This window comes from Siphateles boraxobius, unplaced genomic scaffold (assembly GCF_051911475.1).
Source record: "Siphateles boraxobius isolate OS27281-9 unplaced genomic scaffold, OSU_SipBor_1 1, whole genome shotgun sequence".
NCBI classification, from domain to species: domain Eukaryota; kingdom Metazoa; phylum Chordata; class Actinopteri; order Cypriniformes; family Leuciscidae; genus Siphateles; species Siphateles boraxobius.
Genome location: NW_027508699.1, coordinates 4,619,821 through 4,638,850, shown reverse-complemented (window position 1 = coordinate 4,638,850; position 19,030 = coordinate 4,619,821). Strand labels below are relative to the sequence as shown.

Genomic DNA, 19,030 nt, shown 5'->3' with positions numbered 1-19,030 from the left:
GAATAGCCTCAAAAGGGCTACTGCATGGATCCTGAAGTTTAAAAGGATGCTTTGGATGGCAAGCCAAAAACAAAAAGATGCTCAATCAATTCTTCCTCTACAAAGCACTGATTCTTATTATTTGACCACGTCCAATTACAGGAAAGCTGAGAGCAAAACTCAATTTGGAGATAAAGAGGTTTCAGTGGATGATCTTAAACAAGCAGAGAAGGCGTTAATAGGCTTTATCCAGCAACATACATTTCAATCGGAAATGACTTCTCTGAGAAAAGGGCAACTGTTAAGAAAACTAGCAGTATCTACAAACTGGACCCTTTTCTGATGGATGGTATCTTAAGAGTTGGAGGGAGGCTGCACAAAATGTCGATGCCTGAAGATTTGAAACATCAAGTCATTTTGCCAAAGAACAGTTATCTGTCCACATTACTTTTAGACCACATTCATCAATCAGCAGGTCAATGTGGAAAAAATCAGATACTCTCAAAGCTTCGCCAGAGATACTGGCTAGTTCATGCCAATTCCGCTGCTCGGAAGCTAGTCAGGAACTGCCTGCCATGCAGACGTTGGAACGCACCAGTAATGGAGCAAAAAATGGCCAATCTACCTTTAAGTCGTCTAGCTTGTGATTCCCCTCCATTTACATGCGTAGGTACAGATTATATTGGTCCAGTCGAGGTAAAAAGGGGCCGGAGTCTGGTAAAGAGATATGGTGTCTTGTTTACATGCTTGGCGAGCAGAGCTATCCATCTAGAAATGGCCTATTCATTGGAAACAGATTCCTGCATTTTGGCCTTGAGAAGGTTCATATGTAGAAGAGGTCAAGTTCAAGAAATTATATCAGACAATGGACCTAATTACGTAGGAGCCGAACGAGAGCTTAGAGATTGTCTCGCTCAGCTGGATAACAGCAAGATCAAACGTGCAATGCTGAACGAGGGAATCAAATGGAGTTTTAACTCTCCCTCAGGGACTCATCACGGAGGCATATGGGAAAGGCTTGTCCGCATCATTAAGAGGTCTCTGTATTCCGTCTTAAAACAACAAGCCTTAGATGAAGAGGGACTACAAACAGCACTCTGTGAGGTAGAGGCTATAGTCAATGATCGCCCTATTACCACCATATCTGATGATATCACAGATCCCGAGCCTCTTACACCTAATCATCTCCTACTGCAGAAAGGAAACCCGATTCTGCCACCTGGATTGTTCATAAAAAATGACTTGTATTCAAGACGGAGATGGAGACAAGTCCAGTATATCAGTGATCTATTTTGGAAGAGATGGACAAGAGAGTACTTGCCACTGATGCAAGAGAGGCAGAAATGGCATGAAGTGCGAAAAAAACTTAAGCCGGGGGACATAGTTCTTATAGTAGACGATAAATCACCCAGAAACTCTTGGCCTATGGGACGGATCACAAAGACCTTGCCTGACAAAAGAGGACATGTTCGTCATGCCTTGGCTAAAACAAAGTCCAACACACTGGAAAGACCAATTAATAAACGATGTCTTCTTCAAGAGTAACTAATAGTAATTTCAGTTGCTTGCAGAGTTTACATGCTCTCTTGATGAAGGTAACGATCACCATTTTTGATGAATTTTTTTGGACGTTTGACGTTTTTTTTTTTACCTTTTTCATTGACTTTTCCATTGGACTATTTGAGACACTTTTTTTGTGTGTGAACAGATTGAAAATATTTTCATAAAAAGTATTCATATGGCTCCTCAATATTTTATATAATTGCCTTATCATCGTCAATTAAGGGGCAATGTAGGAGCCATAAGTCTGTAAATTTGTATGTTCTATTGTCTGTACTCCCCTGTGTGGTAATTGCAGTAATTGCACCCCTTTTGGGGACTTCCTGCAGGTAGCAAGTGATGTGGCAAGGGACGGGGGGAAGGGAGACAGTTTTTTGACCTAACTTACACCACACTGCTTGTTTTGGAGGCTAGAGTTTTGTCTTTAAAGGGTAACTAAACCGCTGGTCAGAGCCTGACTCCACCCACTAGCAATATTTGAAAAATGCTGGAAAAGTGGGCAGAGCCCAGCGGAGATAGAGATAGAACCCAGGACGGGCCTGAGCGGAAACATTAAGACACGGATGTACCTAATACAAATAAATAAAACATCTCCAGTTAACTACCAGAGCAGTCATTTAGTTTGCCATTAAATAAGAGATCTAAAGCTAAAATGTGTTGTTTTTGAAATCAAGCTGAGCGCTCGTTTGCCGCTGCTATCAGTGTCATGGATACAGTGTTCTGGCTCGCGCAGTCTTCACTCGGACGCGCTCTTCAATCTATCGCCGTTGTGGAGACTGAAATCACAAAATAAAATGCACACAAACGTGTCCCTGCTTGATACAGACTGTAATCACTGATGAACATATTCAGTTTTGATGAGAGAGAAAAAACAATACGAGTGCGGATTAGAACCTGTAACCTCTGACATGCTTGGCAAAAGATCTACCACTAGATCATTTAAGAACTCAAAAAATTTGCGGATCGATGCATTTATTTACGCGCTGAGCAGAGATGCTGCACAGTTTGACAAGTTTGTACCCGGCACTTCTGAAAATGGACTTCCGAATGTGTCTCTGTCCCCAGCACATTTCAAACCAAACTGACGCCCGTGCAATACAACACTAACAACTATGCTAATTAACTACCTAGGCTACACGAAATAATCTAAATAACTATATAAATGCTATGCTAAATAGACGCTAAAATACTCTATCCTGATTGTTTTCAATACTGGCAATTGCAACTCCTGACGCGCTACAGTGGTTTTGACGAAATAAGTTGTTTTTTATACCAACTTATTTAAACTTTTTTGTACCAAGGGCGTGGTGAGCTGGAACCTGCTTACGTCACCACCCACCCCTTACGTCACGAACCACCGCAAACATCCAATATGACAATTCAACTGCAGTAGCCACCGTTCAACCTGAAGAGGGCAGCACTCAGACGTTTTTACACCATATATTGTAGAATTAAAACACTTTAAACCCAAATGTCAAAAACTTTACTTGAATCAATGAACAACACTAATAAAGCCCCATTCTTACAGATCATTAACTAAAAAAAGTTGGTTTAGGGTTTAGTTACCCTTTAAGTTTTCACCTTTTTGTTACAATAAAGTTTAAGTCATGTTAAAACAGGTGTAGCGTCAAACATACTTTCCCTCACGGAAGTGGCTTAAAAATGAAAGGCCACTACAGGCGTGGTTAGCTGGTACCCTCGGACGTCAGAGGGTACCACACCTTCCAATAGGAAAATTCAACTGCAGTAGCCACCTTTCAACCTGAAGAGGGCAGCACTCAGACGTTTTTACACCATTATTGTAGAATTAAAACACTTTAAACCCAAATGTCGTTTTTTTTTGTAAACCCAAAAAAAAATTCTAAACACATTATAAATGTTAGAAATGTATTGCTAAAACACATTACAAAGACTGTGAACTGTGAAGTACTGAATTGTGGAGTTAGACCATTAAACAGTTTTTCACCATTGATATTTTAGGGATTTTTTGGGCGGGGCTAAAAGGGTACTCGATGATGCACTGGAGCCCCTGAGCACTTGGCCCCGCCCCTACCTGATGACGCACTGGAGCCCCTGAGGCTGGCCGCTCCCCTAACAATATAAGTAGAGCACATTCGCATCAGTTTACCGCTCAAGGAAATGCGTACTACCTGGATGCGATCACGTACAAAACAGATCGGTGTCCTTATTTACATTTCCTAAAAACGATCACATCAAGAAGAGGTGGATTAATTTTGTGAAGAGCCACCTTGATGGAGAGCTGAGGATCACCACCAAAACCCGCCTCTGTAGTGATCATTTTACACGGGATAGTTTTATAAACTTTCGTCGGAGACAACTGGGATTCACTGATAATCCGCTGTTGTGTTACTGGTGAATGGGGCCGAAGCATTTATTTTAGATGTATTTCTTTGATTGGGGTTCTGTTTTTTGATTTAAAAGAAATGTAGGAATTAATGTAATTAAAATATCGGGGCAAATTACTGCTGTTTTTGCGTCCATCGGAAAAATGAAGTCAATAACGGAAAGTTTAGAATTTTATTTTATTCACATAAAGTTCATTTTATTTCGATGTATGTTTTATTACCGTACATTATTCTTAACGCTTTACCTCCGTAATATTTCAGTCCGAATCGGCACATGACAGCGCAGATAAACTGTTAATAACTTAAATAATCTGTTAAACATTATTTGAGAAAGTTAGTGTTAATGATTATTGTAAAATAAATGATGAACGTCATCCTCCACTCCTTGATTAGTAAAATAAATGGGCTTTATTAATATGGATTTCTTTTCTTCACCACTCTAACGTTACTACGAACCGGTGTGATGACGCATATGTGTCACTGAAAACTGATTGGCTTGATGTTTATATGCGGAAATGTATTAATAAATTCTTCTAGACTTTATAATAACATTATATCCGATTTATCCTTCCTTGTGCCTTTTTGCACGCATTTTGGACAGAAGCAATGACTATGGGGATCCATTAGACTGTAAGTGCCTTGCGAAGGCGGCGCTTATTTGCTTAATTATTAATAGCTAATGAAGATTTTGGGCAAGAATAATTCCACGGATAATAATATTAATAATAATAACTGTTTAAAATTAAGGTTGTTACTTTTCGATAAATGTGTTGAGAATCGATGTGCGCTCACGCACGCGAATTCTGGTGCAACGTTACGTACGTGGTTATGAATGATTTGAACTTTAGTTGCTATAGCGACGCGTGCTATGAATTTTGACTGCAAATGTTTACACTCGAACTGATCGCTTTCTGAGTTGATTGAGAGACGAGGCGAACAATTCAGAGACTTTTGCAAAGTATTTTCTATGCAAATCTTGTGAAGCTGAAGCTGAGAAGAGACTTTTATTCTAGAAGAAGATCGGAGCATATATCCTTTCCATATATATATACATTTTTTTAAAGAGTTTATATTTTTTTTTGTGGAGACTTCTATTTAATTGTTATTTTCTTACGCTAGAAGGAGCTTGGCGCTTTATTAATTTTTTTGTTTATTATTTAATTTAATTGTAGTATTTCTGAGGAGATTTGTATTTTGTTCTCTTTTTTGTATTGTTTTTTTGTATTGTTTTTATTGCAGATTGGTGGATGTCAATGGCTCACATCGGGGGAAGAGGAGGTGAGTGCTTTAGTTTTTTATTTGTACATGGTATGTTATGGTATAATATTGTTGTACAATGGTTGAGTAAATTAATGTGAAGAAACTTGTGCAATGTAAATTTGATCCCCCAATTTTCCCAGCTAAGTCCTCACATGTATTTGACTCCTTGCATATGAAATCAACTTTTCAATCTGAGTAACTAAAGTTATGTATAGTGACACTTTGTAATTGACCACTGACATTGAGTATTGGTTATTGTTAAACCATTAATACTAGCTATGTGAAATATTCCAGCATCAGGCCGCTCCAGATGCAGGAGAGCTGCTGTCTCTCAGACGGCTGGTCGGGAGGTTTGGAGACCCGGTTCTGATGGCCGTGATCAGGATCCGCTGCCAGCCCCGACCCAGACACAGATCCAGGAGCTTCATGGTTATTTAACACAGTCTTTGTCTTCTGAGTTGTCTTTTTCTGTGTCCACAGGTCCGGCTCACAGGAAGGAGTGGCAGATCGGCAGCCAGAAGAGCCCAGATGATGGACGTCCGTCCACTTCATCTACACACTCTCGCAGAGGTCAGAATAGGCTTTGAACAATTCTTACGTTGATTCTAAATATTATTACAACAAAAGAAAAAAAATGATTTTTAATATCTGAAATTTTCCAGACTCTTCATCATCTTTGTCCCTCTCTGAGGACAATGTGGAGAGGTGGTTATGCAGAGAGTTGTTGAGGCTGTCCAGGTCCGACAGCTTGGAAGGGTGGCAGTGCCGTCCGCTGCCGGGTCAAGTTCCTGTCGAGCCGACTGAGACTTCGAGTGGCCGAACTGCTCAGGGTGCCATGGATGCTTCTCCTGTGAACAAGAGCTCAACAGGTGAGACTGAAATAAGGCTGGGCAGTGTAAAGTGTACAGATAGAGATTTTGCCATTTCATGCAGAACTGCTTCAAGTTTTTAGCATGTTAATGTCCCGTCACATCTACTGTTGCTCAGCTGAATTTTGATTAAATTTGTTCAGAAATATTTTAATTTGACCATTTTCAGAGCATTAAGAGAACATTCAAAAGTAACGTTCCCATAATGCAAAATTATGAAATATAATGTTCATTTAACCAAGAAATTTCTTTTATGAAACATTGAAAAAACTGGACGCTGTGAACGTTCAGGGAACATTTAGAATAACGATTGCTTAACTTTATGGGAACATTAGCAAAACGTTCTCAATAAGCCGTGAACTCAATGGTACTTGCGCTGTCTGACACACACCAGAAACACGCGCACAGAATGCCGATTCTCAGACAGCATTCCAGCCCCAATAGAATTATATTTTTGATAAATAATTAAATAAAAATTGTGAAATAAAAGGACTATTAATATTGTGAAATAAGATTTTGGGACATTTATGCAGGCATTTAGCAGAAGTCAGGTGGGTAGCTTGGAAATATTTCCATTACTTTGGATTTATAACATTACAGATAAGAATTCAACAGTAAAATGTAAGTTATCATGATATCATTAATTTGACATCAGAGATGTTTCACTTCATTTCAGGAAAACCTACAAGGAAGAGGAAAAGAATTGGTTGTTTCCTCAACAGGATATGGAAGGCTGTGAAGGGTTATTTCTGCTGCTGTTGCCACAGTTGTGCTGTGGATGTTGTGGAGCCTTTTGTCCCTCCAGCAGATCTGGAGCCAGAGCCTGATCCTGATACATCATCACCCGGTCCTGATACATCATCACCTGATCCTGATACATCATCACCCGGTCCTGATACATCATCACCCGGTCCTGATACATCATCACCCGGTCCTGATACATCATCACCCGGTCCTGATACATCATCACCCGGTCCTGATACCTCATCACCCGGTCCTGATACATCATCACCTGATCCTGATACCTCATCACCCGATCCTGATACATCATCACCTGATCCTGATACATCATCACCCGGTCCTGATACATCATCACCTGCACCAGATCTCTCCGGTGTCGAGCCAAATAATGGTAAATCGCCAGTCCTTATTTCTCCCACATTATTTTAAACAGTATTGCTGTCTTGTTTTCCACTCAAAATATCTTAAGGCTTGTTTTCAGAGAATATTTATATTATTTTCCCCATATTAATGTTATTTTCTCGACACAGCCAGGACTGATATTTTCTGAATAAAACAATCTCATATATATTTCTCATATTTTTCTGTTTGTTTTTCAGATTCCTTTGAGTCTCTCTATAAAGTGGGAGATATACTTGGATGCGGAGCGTTTGGCAGTGTGTACAGGGGAACACGCAAATTTGATGGCAAAAAGGTAAATCTTCCCGAATTGTACAAACGTTTGGCTTTTGTGTGCATCAAAACATATTCAAAACAATTTACAAATGGTTTAATACTTAGTGCAAGGTCAAGTGCTTGAATACTGTTACTGTTTTTAACTTGAAACTGTTTTGTGTTTTTATTTCTCTTTTTTTCAGGTTGCCATCAAGCGGATGCGCAAGTTTGACAATTTTCTTTATCTTTATATTGTAAGTTGGCCATAACCTGAATATGTATTTAGTTGTTTAAGTGCAGATTGCTGTAGTTAATACACCCATAGGAAGCATTAGGTGTAAATGTGATTGACAAATAAGAAAAGACTTTGAGCTCTTTTGAGGCTCTTTTAAACGTATCTAAAAAGATCAAAGAAAAGTACGCTTAAAAATGTTTTGGTCAGATTTTTACCCAGCTAAGCTTCTGTCTACTGCTTTTCTCTAGCCTGGACATCCCGAACCTCTCATTACAGAAGTGGCGCTGCTGCTAATGATGAGGCGAGAACCCATGAGCCCATACGTCATACAGCTATACGATTGGTTTGAACACCCTCGAAAATTCACTCTCATCATGGAGTTCCCTGAACCCTGCGAGAGCTTGCTGGACTTCATCACTCGTCATAATCCTGACGTGTGTGAAACAGTAGCACGGGTCTTCATGCCGCAGGCTGTGCTGGCAGTACAACACTGCATCGAGCATGGCGTTTTTCACAATGACATTCATGCGCAGAATTTCCTGTTGAAGAGAAACTCGTTAGACCTCAAGCTGATAGACTTTGGCTGCGGTCAGCTATTCAGTAGTGAGGGCTACGAGAGCGACGTATACTTTGGTGAGCATTTTGGGAATGTGGAAACCTGAATGTAGTGACGCTTTAAGAAAAAAAGCTCAACAATGTGCAAATGTCTTGCTTACAGGAAGACAGGATCACTGCCCACCTGAAGTCTTCACAGAACCCAGATTCCACGCCGTCCCAGCAAATGTCTGGGCTCTAGGAGTGATGTTGTATGAGATGGTGAACGCATCTCGTCCTTTTCGCAGTAGAACGGAAGTCATAGAAGCCAAAGTTACATTTCAGAATTCCAACTTATCCAGAGGTGAGTGAATAATATTGATAACACTGATAAACACACACACATAAAGTAAAGGCTCTGTACAGAAACAGTTAAAGGTGAAGTATGTAAGATTGTTTATATATGGCTCAACGTGGAGCGAGATTTTGGGCCGTGGTTACTGTAGCAGGCGGAGCCGTGGCAAAAGAAATCCAGCTTTAGTTACAGAAGTGAAAACCGAAATTCGCTGCATTTATACCTTAAAAGATTAAACGGGTCAAGAACGCGTCAAAGTGAACAGAGCGTTGTGATGCTACGGGCTATAAAGCACGCTTCGATACCATACAGCATCATCACGCACCTGTTCAGAAAGACACATTTTCATCAAGACAAATGCAACACAGCTAAACGTATTTCTAATATGTTGTTCCTGAAACATGCCTTCACAAGAACCAGTAAGAGCTGGGTTTGTGATGTTTAAGTTGGGGAACACCAGATGCACGAAAGGGGCCTTTGCGGGGTTTGTTTGAAAATATGCTTTATCTTGTAATTCCGCCTGGTGCCACTAGTGTCGCAGAAACGACATGCTTCACTTTTAAAGTAAAGATAAGGAACATTTTACATGATATTAATCACGTTTTAGATGCTGTTTTCATAGATTCCAAGTCACATGACTAACCAGCTCTCTCCTTATTAACATTTGTACAGAATGCTGTGATCTGATTAGCCAGTGCCTAGCCCGGGATCCAACGAAACGGCCCACGTTAGAGCAGATGTCACAACATGAATGGATTAGAAATGGTCTACTGTTGGAGAAGTTCAGGAGATTCACTTGATCAGTGATTTCAGGTGTGAGGAAGTGTAACAGACAGAGAACGATTATTATCATTTGTCTTCAAATCTGGATTGTTTGTAGTGAGATTTTCAAATTTGTGTTCATTGGAATGTTCTTGTTATAGTCAAGTCACCTTCATTTATATAGCGCTTTGTACAATACAGACTTCACGGTAAACAGGAAAATAACAGAATCAATGCAAACAGAATTCAATTCTGTTGTAGAACAGCTCTTAAAATATCATTCATGAGTTGACTTGTTCATATAATCTTTGTATCGGATAGGAAAGAACACACCTTCTGTCCTTGGAGGGCTTGAGCCGGAGACTCGACCCGAAGCCTGAAGTCCAACCCCGACCTGACAGGAACTCAAGCGCCACACCAGAGAGATCCGAGCCTGTCCACGTCTGAGCAAGAACATGAGAGACTGAAGACTGGAAACAAGTTATCAAGTCATCACAGCTCAATTCACTATGTTTTAAAATTCAAGTTATGACAAGTCATCTTTATCTATATAGCGCCTTATGTATGACAAATCTGTATTAGGGCTGCTGGGTATCGACTTCCATACTTTTTAGGCACTGACCGAATTGCCTCGATACCATCGAGAATCAAAAATTGTCTTGTCGTTCGGTACCAAATTTCGATACCTGAGGGGTTAATCTTGTCAACGTCAGTGAAACAATAAGCATGCATCATGTATGATGTGCACAAATCAAGTGCTGGTGATTGGCTGTGGCGAGGCATCAAGGAAAAACACTAGTTTATGCCAGCTTGATGGCAACAGCGCGATGCCATTCATCGACACAGAGACACGCAGAACATGAAGGATTCATATTTATACAGTCCTTTTTCGGTTTAATATTCTCACTTTGACAACTTTTAATTTGAGCGAAACTATTCTCTATGGAGGCTAGAGGGTCTATCAAGAGTTTCTTATCTCTTTTCTGTAATGATTGTCCTAAGTCATTATGTTTTTAGATAAATTATTATATAATTTCATGTGGAAAAATAAATCACACACAATTATAAAGGAGGGTCTAAGAAAAGAGGTTAGTGATGGAGGTCTTGGAGTAGTTGACTTTACCCTATTTTACCATGTGCTGAAAGTAAATTGTTTAAAAAGACTTTATATGGAACATGTTTCCTCATTTTATTCCTCATTTTGAGGAAATTGGAGATATTGGATTTTTGTTACAGTGCCCCTTCTCACTCGGAAAACTACCCATTAAATTATCAAAATTTCACCAACAGGTTTTTATTATCGTGGTTACGGGTTTACAAACATCATTTTTCACCTCAACGTGGTTTTATTTGGAACAACCAGAATATTATTTACAGAAATAGATCAACATTTTTTGAGAGATGGTATTTAAATAACATCTCTATTGTTAATCAGCTGATGGATGACAATTGTCAGTTTTGTTCCTTATCATAATTCTCCAAAAAAAATTGCTTTTGGAGCTTCAGGAAATTAATTTAATATTGTATTCAACGCCATTCCTAGTGTTATAAAAACTCTTGAAAGGAGAGCAAACCTATAGACCTATTTCTTTGTACAACACTTCTATTTCAATTGAAGGGATTTTGATTACTGACGACAAATTCAATATTAACAGAAAATCTATTCCAGCATCATCTTTCAAATGAATGATGACGTTATACAATGTTAATTGGAGTCTTGTCTGGTCTCTTCCACACAAATATCTTTTAACAAACAAAATTACATTTAAGAATGTTGCAGAGATGCTACCCTGGTAATAGTGTACTCAATAAGTATATCCAAAACATTGAAAATAAATGCACTTTCTGTGATGTAGAAGAGACAATTGTACATCTTTTTGTGAATGTGTTTGTGTTAAATCTTTCTTGAACGAGTTATGTACCTATCTCTTGAAAAAACAAATGTCAGAATATGTATTAACACCTTTAATATTATTTTTCTTTACCACAATTCAAATTTGTATTTCCAGTACATTGTTAATCTGTTCATGATACTTGGCAAATTTTTTATTCACAAATACAAATTCTTGGGTAAGATCCCGCTACTGTCAATTTTTCTGGTAGACTATAATTCATATGTTTTGTCTTTAATGGGCATAAAAACAGAAAATCTTTGAAAGAGTCAAAAATTACTTTCAATGTTTAACTTTGTATAATTTTATTTATCTATTTTTTTCCATCCCCTCTGGCTTTATGTTATTTTATTGGTACTATTTTCTTGACACATGTCCTGGGTTTTATTGTTACTGTTGTTATGTATTTGTTACATTTTCTTTCTGTTGGCATCAATAAAAAAGGCCTATACGGAAACCCGTCAAAATAAAAGTTTGGTTTGACTTAAAGGAACTGTGATAGATATATATTACTCTTGTAGAGTATAATGTACATCTTAATGTAATACTATAATACAATTATTATTAAAACAAATTTTCTTCCTCTGTTGTGTTTCTTCCTCTGTCACTTGTTTGCCAAACAACTAAAGGGCTTATTTAATTTTCATATGAATAAATGTTTTACGCCTTCATTTGATTACCAGAAATATTAAAATACACAATACAGAATTTCTTTACAAAAAAAAAAAAAACAACCCTTCATAGGTCCATATTCTTACTTTGCTTTTATGAATTCAATTTATTTGATATGGTTTTGATTAAACCATATAGATGAGATAAAACAGAAAGCACAGAACTGGGTAAAAATAAAATGAAATTTGAAGAAAAAAACAGTAAGAATGTAATTGTTGTTAAACTGTTAATAAATTGTTGTTTCATGAAAAGTTTCAATGATTTCAATGAATTACACATGCTTTTTGATTCAACTATTTATCGTGTAAAGTGTTGTTATCCTCAAGGTTGGCTGCACTAAGAGTTTAGCTTTCTTGTTTTTCCCCTCTTCACACTAATGTAACAGCCTCTGCTATAATATTATCTGTACATAAAATTGGTATCGAAAAAAGTATAGTTCAGGAACCGGTGTCGAAGTCATGGTATCAGTATCGATATCAAAAACTTTTGAACAAAACCCAGCCCTACTGTATATGACCCTTCTGAATGAATGCTTTCAATGGATAAAAAAAGAAGAAATGCTTTTAAACAGTATCGACCTATGAGAAAGCTTTGAACTGAAACAAAACCGCTGCTTCTCGAAACAAAATCTACATTGTTGCAAACTTCAGTGCATTGTTGAGTCTGTCTAAAACATAAGCCTATAATGAGACTAGAGCCTGTGGACAATAATAATAATAACTGGAATGTACATTTCCTGAAGAAAATGTGAGTGGTGCTTGCAGTGGCAAAACTCAGCACTCGTTTGCTACAGTAGGTAGTTCTGGCTAGTTGCTATGGTGTTGCTAGGTGGTAGGTATTTGTCACAGATGGTTACTTTGGAGTTTTATAGCGTTTTTAACATGTCAACAATCACATCATCACTACAGGGCAAAGTCTATTGGTTCCTGCTGGATCAGTAGCCAATGAGCTTGTTTGCTGCTCAAAGTTCAAATACTTTGTTAGGATTTGCCGTAGTTTCAGTGTGCTTTCCAAACCCTCCACCTTCCCCAGCTCCACCTGTAATAACTGAAATGAATACAGTCATGTATGAAAACCTACGGTGAATATAACTAGGCTACAGTAGATCCCCGAAGGTTCATTTTCAAAGCCTTAAAGGGTAACTAAACCCCTGGTCAGAGCCTGACTCCACCCACTGGCAATATTTGAAAAATGCTGGAAAAGTGGGCAGAGGCCAGCGGAGGGCGGGCGTGCATCTGAGATGCATCTCTCTGTAGGCAAGGGCGTTGTAGGAGCCATAAGTCTGTAATTTCGTCTGTACTATTGTCTGTACTCCCCCGTGTGGTAATGGGAAAGAATTGCACCCCTTTTGGGGACTTCCTGCAGGTAGCCATCTTAAACAGGAAGTGATGTGGCAAGGGAGACAGTTTTTTGACATACATTACACCACACTGCTTGTTTTGGAGGCTAGAGTTTTGTCTCTAAGTTTTCACCTTTTTGTTACAGTTAAGTTCAAGTCATGTTAAAACAGGTGTAGCGTCAAACATACTTTCCCTCACATTCCATACATTTGGAATGATCAGGCCATGAGTGACATGCATCGATAGCCAAAAGTGTTCTGAAACTCATCCAATGCTTGAGTAAACAAGGGTGAACTTATTTCTAAGAGCTGTGGTTGAGAATTTTGGCTTTGATCAAAGCATGGTACAAGAAGCTGATGCTTATGTGTATATTGTGGCCTGTTGATTCTATGGAAAGCTGGATACCTGATTGTGCTTGTTTGTGTCAAACCTGGCTGATGAAATGTCCAAAAATTAGAAGGATGAAGTTGAACAAAGCATCGGTTCCCTCAGTTCCATGCGTAGGGGAAGGCTTTGTGTGTGCACACGTAGGATGAATGAAGTAAAGGCATTGCTTGCTGATGGTGCTGATGTGGAATCAATAAAAAGAAGTGCAGAGACCTTTTTTATGTCACTTTGAGAATTTAAGACTGCTCATAGGCTTGTGCAAGAAAAGCTATGAAAAGGAAAATGAGCGCATTGACTGGTTTGAGCCTAAAATGGCTACATTTGATTACTTTATGAGTGAATATGAGATGTGGAAAAATGTTCAAAAGGATCCACAAACTCTTATCGAGCCAAGTGATAGTGTTTCGAATGTGTCCAAGAGGTCACATAAATCTCTTAGTTCTCACAGCTCAAGTATATCATCATCTGTATCATCCATGAAGATAAAAGTAACTGCTGATAAAGCATCTTTTGAATTTATTCAACTTGGAGCTATCCCAAAAACTCCATTGCAAAGAATGTTTCAACCTCCAAAACTCAACCAAGTAGCACACCGAAAGTCCAATGTTGAGGATGCGACAGTAACATCTGATAATCCTGCTACAACTTTTCAAAATCCATCTGTTAGTTGCACAGACGTGGGGCTTACAAATACGAATCTTTCGAATGTGGTACGGAGGCAAAATGACATTGCTGAACTTCTGGTCTTGCAGCAAAAACACACTTTACTCCCATCTAGAGAAATTCCAGTGTTCGAAGGAGATCCACTAAATTTTCGCCCTTTCATGCAAGCCTTTGAACATGGCACAGAAGATAATACAGATAATAATAGGGATAGACTTTACTGTCTGGAACAATTTACTTCTGGCCAGTCCAAGGAACTTGTCCGAAGCTGCTTGCATATGGATACAATAAGGGGTTACGCCGAAGCTAAGAAGCTCCTCAAATGTCATTTTGGTGATGAAGTGAAAATCACCAGTGCTTATATGGAAAAGGCCCTAAGTTGGAGTAATATCAAGACAGATGATGGAAACGCCCTTAATGCTTATGCACTTTATTTAAGAGGCTGTTGCAATGCTGCGGAAGACCTTCCTAATATGTTTGATCTTGATTTCCCTTCCAATCTTAAACAGATTATATCCAAACTCCCATATAAACTACGTGAAAAGTGGAGAAGCACAGCATGTGACTGTGGCGGGGGAGGCGTGGTTCAGCGAGGTCTGCGACGAGAGAGAGAGTGGCGAGACGAGCGGCGGTAAGTGGGTCAAGTGCAAAATGACTAACACCTGTGTCTCGTTGCAGTAATTGGCGTGGGGAGACCGTATAAAGTCAGACGGAAACCAGCATTCGGGGAGAGAGGGCTGAGGACTCGTGGGATCGCGGAGGAAAGAGGACTGTATTTGAAAAGCTACTGAGTACTTTATACTGTGAATGAGTTTTATGTTGACGAGCGCATGTGGCGCGAGTGATCTGAGTTTATTAAATAAAAATAACCACGAGCCTCAGCCAGCCGACCCCGGTCTCCTTCCTTCTCGCACATACATAGAAGGGAAATACTACAGTGACATTCTTGAAAGAACACATAGTAGAGCCAAATTCCAGGACGTGGTTGTCTTTATTGAAAAACAGGCAAAGATACTTCAAGACCCTCTCTTCGGCAATATTCTAGACCCTACTTTAGCTACAAAGGGCATTAGGGTCGAGACAGGGTCTCGTCCTTTCAAGTCCGGGAGTAAGAAAAGCTTTGCTACTTCAATATCACAACTGATATCCAGTACAAAAGAAGTAAAGAGCCATGAGGCTACAGGTGTTGCATTACAGGCTCCCTGCTTGTTCTGTTTTGGCAATCATGCACTGGAAGCATGTCGTCAGATAGTGTTAAAGCCTCATCTTGAGAAGATTTGCTAAAGGGAAAAGGGCTATGCTTTGCATGTCTTCTAAAGGGGCATATGAGCAAAGCATGTAGAAAACTTCTGGATTGTAAGAGTTGTCACAAAAGCCACCCAACAGTTCTCCATGTCGAAAGTATGCCCCTCACAGAGCAACACACTTCCCAGAAGGATAAAGGTTGTAGTAACTTAATTACAATTGCCATGGTGTTAGCAGAACAGGCGGAGGTTGGTTCTTTAGACTACAAACTTGATATCTTGCCAGTGAAGATTAAGGCCTGCAATGGGAGTGACATCATAGAGACTTATGCTTTTCTTGATCCTGGAAGTTCCGCAACTTTCTGTACAGAAAGTCTAACGGAAAAGCTGCATGTGAGAGGGAGGAGAACAGATGTTCTACTCACGACTATGGGACAGGAAAGACCAATATATACATACAAATTGGATGGGCTGGAAGTGAGTAGCCTCGACAGTAACAATTTTTTGCCCCTGCCAGAGGTTTTTACTCAAGCTTCTATACCAGTTGGTAAAGAAAACATTCCTACTCAAGAGGACATTCAGCACTGGCCATATCTCAATGAGATCAGTTTGAATACCATTGAAGCGGAAGTCGGTCTGTTGATTGGAGTCTATGCTCCAAAGCTTATAGAGCCATGGAAGGTTATTAATAGTCAAGAAGATGGACCCTATGCAGTCCTAACTCAACTGGCATGGCTTATTAATGGACCTTTGGGCAGAAGCCCATCTTTAAGCAGAAATGAACGACTAAAGGTGTCCTGTAATAGGATTTCAATTTCCAGCGTAGAACAGCTCATCCTGAGTCAGCTAAATCATGATTGTCCTGAAAAGGTATGTGATGAGAAGCCTGAGTATTCAGCTGAGGACATGATGTTCCTCAAAATTGCGGCAGACTCTGTTGTTAAACAAGATGGTCACTATCAACTTAAACTTCCATTCCGTCAAGAGGAGGTTTACCTACCTAATAATCGAACGATAGCTGAACAGAGAGCTAATACCCTCATGAAGAGATTCCAAAGGGACGATAAGCTATTTACTGATTATAAGGAATTTATGGGTAACCTCTGTAGTAGAAATTTTAATAGTCATTGATCCCAAACAGGTACCATAAGAGAGAGAACCTATTCAATATGTAAAAGTATATGTGTTTACGTGCTTGTGCGTGACGTTTCAGGAACATATGGGACAGGACCTCTGACCTTAGGGACGGTCAGTTTTGGCCAGTTTATTTCAGTACCAGTTTGTGTCTTTAAGTAGAAACTGAACAGCAGTAAGGACCTTATCTGGGTGGGTGAAAGGTACAGCGGGTGAGGAGGAACCTTTAAAAGAGTATAAAAGCTGTCTCATATCTTCCTGTTGTGTGTCACTCTCTTGCACAGCGTAACTTCTGTGCACTAGACTGAACCTATTCTTGCAAGAATAAATACTTTCCCAGATTTTCCCATTAAATTTCCCATTAATTTGTCTCTGAGTGTCTCTTACGCAGTGATGATTTTTAACAGGATTTCTGCCACAGCACCTCTCGGAGAAAGGGTATGCCGAAAAGGTGACATTAGATCAGTTGTCAGGAAAATTCGGAAGAGTATGGTACATACCCCATCACAGCGTGTACCACAAGAGGAAAAAGAAAATTAGGGTTGTATTTGATTGCGGATCTTCATTTCAAGGCACATCCTTAAATAAAGAGCTTCTACAGGGACCTGATCTCTCAAACAGTCTCCTCGGAGTTATCCTTCGATTACGTCAAGAACCCGTGGCAGTCATGGCGGATATCAAAGGAATGTTTCATCAGGTTATAGTCACACCTGGGGATGTGGACTTTCTGCGGTTCTTATGGTGGCCTAGCTGTGACATTAGCCAACCATTGGCAGAGTATCGGATGTTAGTTCACCTTTTCGGTGCCGTCTCTTCACCTAGTTGTGCAAACTATGCACTCAAGAAAACAGCAGAGGACAACAAGGGCAGCGTTGGTAAAGAGATTCTTAGTACCATTCGAAGGAACTTCTATATTGACGACTGCCTAACTTCCTTACCCAATGAGGATGCAGCTATTGCCCTGATTCGAGACTTGAGAATGGTCTGCGCCACCGGCGAATTTAGACTGAATTTAGACTGATAAGTAATAGTCGCTCTGTTCTAGCTTAAATTCCAGTACAGGAGAAGGCCAAAGACATGTAGGCGTTAGATCTTGATATTGGTAAACTCCCTGTGGAAAGAGCTCTTAGAATTCAGTGGAGCACTGAAACAGACTCCTTTTTCTTTAAGGTTAACTTAAAGGATCAACAGTCCACCAAGAGGACTACTCTTTCTACTGTGAATTCCTACTGTGAATCCTGCGCCTTACCAACATCATTGGTGATGTTCATGTTGCCTTTGTATTGGGCAAGGCCAGAGTTGCTCCATTAAAACCAGTAACTATACCCAGGCTTGAGTTGGCAGCCGCTGTCCTTGCTACATGTGTTGACAGGATGCTCAAGAGAGAAATTGAAATTTCACTCACACAATCTTTTTTCTGGACAGATAGCACATCTGTCTTAAAATACATTTTTAATGACACAACACGATTCAAAACATACGTTGCAAATAGAGTCTGCAAAACACGTGATTTATCTGAGAAATCCCAGTGGCATTATGTGAATGGCTCACTGAACCCTGCAGATGCGGCATCACGCGACCTGTCGATTGATTCCTTTCTTGGTTCAGAAAGATGGTGGAATGGTCCAGAATTCCTTTCACTGCCTGAATCAAATTGGCCGTGCTTTCCGGAGGAGCAAATGACTTTATCTTGTGACGACTCCGAGATAGTGAAGAGGGCTATGGCTTTCACTATAGTTTTAACAGGAGGCTCTGACACTGTTCACAAATTCATCGAACACTTCTCTTCTTGGAATAGCCTCAAAAGGGCTACTGCATGGATCCTGAAGTTTAAATGGATGCTTTGGATGGCAAGCCAAAAACAAAAAGATGCTCACTCAATTCTTCCTCTACAAAGCACTGATCCTTATTATTTGACCAGGTCCAATTACAGGAAAGCTGAGAGCAAAACTCAATTTGGAGATAAAGAGCTTTCAGTGGATGATCTTAAACAAGCAGAGAAGGCGTTAATAGGCTTTATCCAGCAACAGACATTTCAATCGGAAATGACGTCTCTGAGAAAAGGGCATACTGTTAAGAAAACTAGCAGTATCTACAAACTGGACCCTTTTCTGATGGATGTTATCTTAAGAGTTGGAGGGAGGCTGCACAAAATGTCGATGCCTGAAGATTTGAAACATCAAGTCATTTTGCTAAAGAACAGTTATCTCTCCACATTACTTTTAGACCACATTCATCAATCAGCAGGTCAATGTGGAAAAAATCAGATACTCTCAAAGCTTCGCCAGAGATACTGGCTAGTTCATGCCAATTCCGCTGCTCGGAAGCTAGTCAGGAACTGCCTGCCATGCAGACGTTGGAACGCACCAGTAATGGAGCAAAA

The 19,030-nt window shown here is 39.7% G+C and overlaps 1 protein-coding gene across 1 annotated transcript; it reads left to right on the top strand.

Moving 5' to 3' along the window:
* The first annotated feature begins 753 nt into the window (after nucleotides 1-753).
* On the top strand, nucleotides 754-17,668 carry LOC143746203 (uncharacterized). The gene is made up of 10 exons (XM_077238001.1): nucleotides 754-1,078; nucleotides 5,145-5,183; nucleotides 5,460-5,735; nucleotides 5,828-6,034; nucleotides 6,711-7,166; nucleotides 7,375-7,469; nucleotides 7,633-7,683; nucleotides 7,913-8,297; nucleotides 8,383-8,562; nucleotides 17,055-17,668. The coding sequence occupies exons 1-10, from the start codon at nucleotides 754-756 to the stop codon at nucleotides 17,666-17,668; spliced, it is 2,628 nt and encodes an 875-aa protein (XP_077094116.1).
* The last annotated feature ends 1,362 nt before the right edge of the window (nucleotides 17,669-19,030 follow it).